The following is an 8327-nucleotide window of genomic DNA, read 5'->3' as shown; positions in this document are numbered from 1 at the left end:
GGGGAGGGGCTGCAGAAGGGGGAGGGGAATTGCTCCTAATGGCACACTCTCTGGGAATTAGGGCTGCCTTTCCTGTTGCCAGAGGGCACTGGGATTGGATCCATATTGGAGAATGATGTTCGGGATTCAGGGGACCCACAGGCTGGGTGGCCAGGAGCATTGCTCTGACTGCCATTGGGACAAGACACGGCAGAGTCCGGTCCCCAAGTAGCCTTATGCGCGGCCCCTTCCTTAGACATACCCCCTCCCCGTGGGCTGTTTGGCCCAGCTCAGCCCTGCCCATGGGCACCCAGAGGCCTTGCTGGAAGAGGATACAGTGCAGGTCGTTTTCAGCATGCTTGCTTCTTTCTCACACGACAGAGACAGGAGGAGATAGTGAGGTAGTGGTGGTTCAGGACTAGAATTCTCACCTTGCATGTGGGAGATGTGGTTTTGATTCCTGCTCAACGCACCCCATGCGTAGCTACCACCTACCTGTCAGTGGAACCTTGCTTGTTGCTGTGATGCTGACTAGGTTTCAGTCTGTCTTCCAAACTAACAAAGACTAGGAAGAAAAGCTTGGAGATCTGCTCCTGAAAATTGTCCAGCTGACCCTATGAATCACAACAGTCTGCTCTGATCCGGATCACGGGGATGGTGCAGGACTGGGCGCCGTTCCGCGTTGTTCATGTGGTTGGTATGAGTCGGTGATCGGCTTGAAGGCAGCTAGCAGCAGTAAGTCTAGCTTTAACCCAGAGTTCAGACCCATTACCAGGTGTAACCCAGACCCAAGCACATGCTTGCTCTTCAGGAGTGTTGTGGTCCACGAGGGACTGGAGCTTTCACCTCTCATCCCTCCACGCACAGAGTCTGCAGGGGTCTCAGGAGGGGGGCTCCAGGAAGGCTGGGCTTCAAGGGTCCCCCCACCCCCCGTCCTGGAAAATCTCTTTTCTGCTTGACCCTTCTTGGCAAATGAGCAGCTGCACAAATCTACTCTGGAGTCACCATTTAAACTGCATGTGAACACAAGTGCTGCTAGACGGAAAGGCCCACCAAGCAGGGACTGGGGCAATCATCATTCCTTACTTTGTTTGGCAACCACTTACTGAGTGCCTACCCTGCGCCGGGCCAAGTGCCGAGACCTGAGGGTCCAGTCATGACCGAGATGGGTAAGGCCCCACTCCTAGGGTCCTCCTTTAAGTGTCTCCTACCCCACTGTGCTCAGAGTCGAGCCCAGTGTCACACTGTGCAGCTGCTCAGCCCATATCTGAGCAGTGTTGAACGGAGATGAATTGAACCTCCTCTCACCTCCTGCTATGTGGATGTAGACCAAGGCTTCTCAGCTCCAGCACTGTTGACCTTTAGAACCAGATTAATTCTTTATCGGGCAGAGGAGCTGTTTGTATTGTAGGATGCTTAGCAACATCCCTGATCTCTGCCCACTAGCCAAGTAGCACCTCTTCTCCCCAATTGAGACAACAAAATGTCTCCAGACTTTGCCAAATGTCCCCTGGGGGCAATATCACCCCCAGACCAGAACCACTGACGCAGACTCATCACAGGCAATGGGTTTAACTGCATGACTCCAGGCTCGCTCAGAGGCACCAGCCAGGTAGCACAGTCTTGTAAGCATTTCGGAGGCCACACTAGAGAATATAACTAAAAAAAAAAAAAAGTTTTATTGAGATGCAATTTACGTACCGTAAAATTCACCCTTAAATTTTAAAGTGCGCAAGTCAGTGATTTTTATTAAAACATATTTAGAGTCATACAACCATCACGACTATCTAATTTTAGAACATTTTCATCTCTCCCCCAAAAAACACCATACCCATTTAGCAGTCACTCCCTATTCCGTTGTCTTTCCAGCCACTGGTGAAAACAAATCTACTTTCTGTCTCTAAGGATTTGCCTGTTCTAGATATCCCATATAAATGGCATCAGACACTATGTGGCTTTTTGTATCTGGCTTCTTTGATGTAGCATGGTGTTTTTAAGGTTCATCTGTGTTCTAACATGTGCCAACACCTCATTCCTTTTATGGCTGACTATTCCATTGTATAGGATATATCACATTTTGTTTGTCCATTCATTAATTAATGGACTTTTTTTACCCTTTTTGGCTATTATGAATAATGATCTATAAACATTCATGCATACATTTTTGTGTGGATATATTTTCAATTGTCTTGGGTATATACACAGGAGTGGAATTGCTAGGTCCTATGGCTTAACATTTTGAGGAACTGCCAGATTGTTTTCCAAAGGAGACGCACCATTTTACTCCCACCGGCAGTGTATGAGGGTTCTAGATTCTGTACATTCTCGCCAACACTTGTTGTTGTTTGTCTTTCTTATTATAGCCATCCTAGTGGGTGCGAAAGGAATCCTGGTGGTACAGTGGTTAAGCACTCGGCTGCTAACTGAAAGGTCTGTGTTTCAAACCCACCAGCCTCTCTGGGAGAAAGATGTGGCAGTCTGCTTCCATGAAGATTTACAGCCTTGGAAATGCTGTGGGACAGTTCTACTCTGTCCTAAAGGGTTGCAATGAGTTGGAACTGACTCGACAGCAGCAGGCTTTTTGAGTGGATGTGAAGTGATATTTTGTTGTGGTTTTGATTTGCATGTCCCTGATGAGTAATGATGTTGAGCTACTTTTTATATGCTTGCTGGCTATTTGTATATTTTCTCTAGAGAAAGAGCTTTTCAAATCCTTTGCCCTGTTTTAAATCGGGCTTTTTTTTAATGAGTTTTTCATACTCTTTGTACAGTCTGGATATAAGTCCCTTATCAGATATAGAATCATACTGTTCAGAATTGACAATTCAGTTCTGTAGTTTCACTTTCTCGATGTTGTCCCATGAAGCACAAAAATTTTTATTTGATGAGGTCTGAGTTCTCTATTTTTCTTTTGTTGCTTATGCTTTTGGTGTTATATCTAAGAAACCATTGCCAAATCCAATGTCACCAAGATTTACTCCTATGTCTTCTTCTAAGAGCTTTGTAATTTTGACTCTTATATTAAGGTTTTTGATCTCTTTGGGGTTAATTTTTACACACAGTCTGAGATAAGGATCCACTTTCATTTCTTTTGCATGTGGCTACCCAGTTGTCCCAGCACCGTATGTTGAAAAGGCCATTCATTCCCTGCTGAATTGTCTTGGCATCCTTGTTGAAAATGAATTGATCATAAATGTAAGGGTTTATTTCTGGCTTCTCCATTTTATTCCATAGCTCATTGTTTTTCTTACCACAGGAAGATATAGGAAAGTATCTTTGATAACCAGAGTGGTGACAGAATCAAGGAAACTTGCATGAATGTGTGGTAGAAATATACATATAAAATAATCAAAGTTTAGAATTCGAAGGAATCTTAGAGGTCACTTCAGTTTAAAACTTTTGTTTTGCTGATGGGGAAAAACACAAGATTAAATGTCCATTTCAAAGGTAAACAAACTTGCCCAAAGCTTTAAAGGCCAGTTAGTGGCAGAGTTGGGATTAGAACCCAGATCCTTTGACTTTGTAGGGAGCTCAGGCGTCTGGCCTGGCCCGCAAGTCTGCCCTGGTTTCCTTACTGATCCAGTGAGAGTCTGTGTTCTCCCTGAGCTGCGTGGTCCCCAGAAGTGAATGGGGACGTGATGCGTGCCTGCACCTCCGTTTACAGGGCTGAGAAAGAAAGCAGCCAGGGAGAGTAAAGCATTTGGAAAATCTGAAATTGCTGTATAAATGCCACTAAACGATAAGCTTGCCAGCCTGAGGCTCTTCTCTTAGGAAGGTTCAGTATGTCAGAGGCAGCATAATGGAAGGAAACGATTCACTCAGACACGTTTTTAAACTGCTGTGGTTGTCACTTTCCAAGGAGGCAGAGTGCAGAGAGCTTGACTCCGGTGCTTCTTGGGGCTGGGCTGAGTGCACTGTGGATCTCAGGTGGGCCAGGGTGGCTCGGAGAGGCCTGGGGGCATGGATCCTCACCCATCCCTCAGGAACACCCCTTGAGCAGATGGGAGAGTCCTTGTCCTGCTCCTGCCAAAGAGGTGCACTTAGAACCTGGTTGACCCATGAGATTCAGAGGGGACCTGGACCTGAAATTATAGCCACCATGTGGTGGCTCCTTGTGGCTTGTCCACGGTTATCTTCGACTCCTTAGAGCATCCCCATGTCTTTGTTTTTCATTGACAGTGGTTATCTGACATGTTACACACACACAGAAGGTGTCCTGTTTGAAACCAGCGGGAAGGGATTTCCTTTAAATTATGAACCCCTGGATGGCAGGAATGAAACATTGGTGGTTCTGTGGTAGAATTCTCACCCTCCGTGTGGGAGACCCAGGTTTGATTCCCGGCCAATACATCTCATGCACAGCCACCACCTGTCTGTCTGTGGAGGCTTACCTGTTGTTATAATGGTAAACAGGTTTCAGCAGAGCTTCCAAACTAAGACAGACTAGGAAGAAAGGCCCGGTGATCTACTTCTGAAAATCAGCCATTGAAAACCCTATGGATCAGAATGTTCATATCCCAAACAGATCATGGGTATGGGACAGGACTGGGCAGCATTTTGTTCTGTTATGGGGGTCACCATGAGTTGGCAGCCGACTTGATGGCAGCTAACAATAGATGGCAAGAACTTTGTCCTATTTACCTCTGTACCTGCAGTGACTGATGCATACAGAGTACTCAATAAATGTAAATTTTGTTGTTGGAGCTAGGTGTTGAGTGAAAAAATGCTTTTCTCTGAGTAACTGGGTTTCTTATAGAGGGGTGGGCCTTTGCCGCTACAGGTGATTCTCTGTGTGTCTCTCTTCCTGTCTATGTATTTTTTTCTCTGTGTTAGTAATTGTTTCCTCCTCTAACCCAGTTGCATGCACTGTCTGCATTATGTATGTGTTCATATATTTATCATTTTATCCATACATCCTGCCTTTATGGCCACATCACACCTTTCTTTAATGGCAAAAGCTATGTATTGTACTTATTTGTATCACCAGTATCTTGTCCATGCTACTCGGTGTATGTTTTTGATGGGGATGCTGGGGGTCCTGATATTAGTAAGCGGCTGCTGAACTTGAGGCCACCTGTGTCAGCCCTTCCCCGAGTGACATTCCACTGGCCAGCTACAGTAGAGCCCTGCCTGGCGTGGGTATGTATTTGGGGAGTCAGTATTTTAAAAGAGCTCAGAGCTTGTTGATGTGAACTGAATTAAAGAGAGGAAAGAAACCATAATTGTGGCCTCTTAGTGCCCATACCCCCGGGCATGACAGCCTCTTCCTTGCGTTCCCCTCCTCCACCCAGACAGCACCAGATGAAGCTGTGACTGTTGAGAACTGAGTGCTGTACCTCTGTCTTCTCCCTTTGCTCAGTAAATCGAAGGGCCTCTGAAAGTGAGCCGCTCCCTTTGTGGCTGTGCACTCCTGCTCAGTGAATCTCATTGTGTGCTTTCCTCCTTGTTTAGGGCACTGGCTGACATCTTACGGCAACAGGGACCAATCCCCATAGCACACTGTGAAAGAGAAACAATCTCGGCTATCGATACCTCTCCCAAAGAGAACACGCCGGTCAGATCGTCCTCCAAAAACCACTACACCCCTGTGCGCACGGCCAAGCAGACTCCAGGTAAGTGAGAGCTGATCACCTTGCATCTTTTCTGAGGCTGGTGAGCGATTTCAGTGATATTTCTCCTCCGGTGGGACAGGCCATGGAGCACTGTGCAGTGAAAGACTTCCTGATTACAGACAGATTTGTGATGGGTCTGGGGGCTGTCCCCTAGGAAGGGTTCCCAATGGGGAAGATTGTAGCCAGAGTCTGGACTGGGCAAGGGCTGATGATTTAGGGCATCTGTGATTTAGTGTGTGGTTGGTGTAATGCTCTTACCTAAAAGGGAGCTTACAGCAGCCACGACAGAGTGAAGTTATTACTGTTCCACCATGTAGTGGAAAGGTTCAGATCGCCTAACCAGTAACTAGTTGCCATCAAGTCGATTCTGACTCATGGCAACCCCATGTGTGCCATGATTGCTAGATATGTTAAAAACAAAAAACAAAAAAAACAACAACAACAAAAAAAAAAACTGCTGCTCAACTACTGAAATATCAGGGAGCACTTCCTGGGGGTAGGAATTATGTCTGTATTTTAGGATGACCCTTCCTGTGTTCTGTCGATTCCTTGAATATGTGATGAGTTGACTTAAAATAACAGTATAGCTTCTGTTTGTTTCCTTGATCATCATATAATCTTATGAAGTAATCTGGTCAGCGCTTCTTTTCCTTGTCTTACAGATCAATAAATGAATCTCAAGGAAATTAAGTAACTTGAACAAGGTCACTAAGATGTTAATAATAATAAAAATGTTAGTAATAATAGTAATATAACCCAACATTTATCAGGTTCTTGCTCTGTGCCAAGCATTTTGCTGAGCATGTTATATGTTTTCTTATTTATTCTTCACAGAGATCTTAAATGTACTTATATTATTGCATTTTATATGAGGGTAAAGTAACTTTCCCAAGGTCGCAGTTAGTAAGAGACAGAGCAAGTATTCAAAGGAGGCTGATAGTTATTAACAGTCAGGACTGGAAAACTGTAATATGGTAACCCAGTTGAGGACATGAATCCAAAGTATCTGAGTGGACAGTCTTATTACAAGTGCAGCTTGGAAAGTCATTTCTTATTGTGAATGTTACCGGGCAGCCTAGTACTGACCCCAGCCTCAGACACAGCTTCTGTTTGGATGTTTGGATCTGAAATTTTCACATCTGTCACTCCACAATTTTTCAAAAGGACAGGCTATACGATCAGAACTAATCCTGCAATACAGATATACAACCACTAGGTGTCAGTAGGTGCGTTTAAAATTCAAGACCAGTTTATTTTCCTTTCTTTCTTTAATTTTCTTAAATGTATTAAGTCAGAAGCCACATATTTGCCTTTAAGGTTATAGTCTTAAATCTTTTAAGAAGGGACCTCCTTCCTCAAAAATGTTGTTTGTCATTGTGTGCTACTGAGTCAATTTTGACTCGTTGTTATTAGGTGCCGTTGAGTCAGTTCCAGCTCAGCAACCCTATGTACAACAGAATGAAACACTGCCCAGTCCCATGCCATCCTCATAATCTTTATTATGCTTGAGCCCATTGTTGCAGCCACTGTGTTAGTCCATCTCATTGAGGGTCTTTCTCGTGGACTCTCTACTTTATCAAGCATGATGTCCTTCTCCAGGGACTGGTCCCTCCTGATAGTATGTGCAAAGTATGTGATTCGAAGTCGCACCATCCTTGCTTCTAAGGAGCACTCTGGCTGTACTTCTTCCAAGACAGATATGTTTGTTCTTCTGGCAGTGCATGGTATGTTCAGTACTCTTCACCAACACCATAATGCAAAGGCATCAATTCTTCTTCAGTCTTCCTTATTCATAGTCCACTTTCACATGCATATGAGGCAACTGAAAATATCATGGCTTGGGTCAGGAGCACCTTAATCCTCAAAGCGACATCTTTGCTTTTTAACGTTTTAAAAAGGTCTTTTACAGCAGATTTGCCCAATATGTTGTTTGATTTCTTGACTGCTGCTTCCATTAGTGTTGATTGTGGATCCAAGTAAAATGAAATCCTCAACAACTTCAACCTTTTCTCTGTTTATCATGATGTTGCTTATTGGTCCAGTTGTGAGGATTTTTGTTTTATGTTGAGATGTAATCCATACTGAAGGCTGTAGTCTTTGATCTTCATCAGTAATTGCTTCAAGTCTTCTTCACTTTCTGCAAACAAGGCTGTGTCATCTGCATAACACAGTTGTTAATGAGTCTTCCTCCAATCCTAATGCCCCATTCTTCTTCATATAGTCCAGCTTCTTGGATTATTTTGCTCAGCGTACAGGTTGAATAAGTATGGTGAAAGGACAACCCTGACGCACACCTTTTCTGACTTTAAACCACACAGAATCTCTTTGTTCTGTTTGAACAATTGTCTCTTGGTCTGTGTACAGGTTCCTCATCAGCACGATTAAGTTTTCTGTACTCATATCGACACTTTATGACAGAATAAAACTGCCCCATAGGGTTCCCTAGGCTGTAATCTTTATGGGATGTCTCAGTCATCTGGTGCTGCTCTAACAGGAATACCACAAGTGGGTGGATTTAGCAAAGAGAAGTTTATTCACTAACAGTCCAGTAGGCTACAAGTCCAAAATCAGGGCATCAGCTCCAGGAGAAGGCTTTCTCTCTCTGTCGGCTCTGGAGGAAAGTCCATGTCATCAGTCTTCCTTTGGTCTGGGAGCTTCTCTGCGCAGGAACCTCAGGTCCAAAGGACGCGCTCTGCTCCTGGCATTGCTTTCTTGGTGGTATGAGGTTCCCACATG

At 44.5% G+C, this 8327-nt stretch overlaps 1 protein-coding gene across 1 annotated transcript in view; it reads left to right on the top strand.

Annotated features, from left to right (window-relative positions):
* SHISA6 (shisa family member 6) overlaps window positions 1–8327 on the top strand; it is a gene marked incomplete at its 5' end in the record, with an annotated part of 359526 nt that overhangs the window by 20301 nt on the left and 330898 nt on the right. The window contains one exon of the mRNA XM_004376194.2: window positions 5431–5591. Coding sequence (XP_004376251.2) covers window positions 5431–5591 — 161 coding nt within the window. The remainder of the gene's footprint in view (window positions 1–5430; window positions 5592–8327) is intronic.

Source organism: Trichechus manatus, unplaced genomic scaffold (assembly GCF_000243295.1).
Source record: "Trichechus manatus latirostris isolate Lorelei unplaced genomic scaffold, TriManLat1.0 scaffold00040, whole genome shotgun sequence".
NCBI classification, from domain to species: Eukaryota; Metazoa; Chordata; class Mammalia; order Sirenia; family Trichechidae; genus Trichechus; species Trichechus manatus.
The sequence above is the reverse complement of the archived record's forward strand: the minus strand, read 5'-3'. Positions and strand labels throughout refer to the sequence as shown.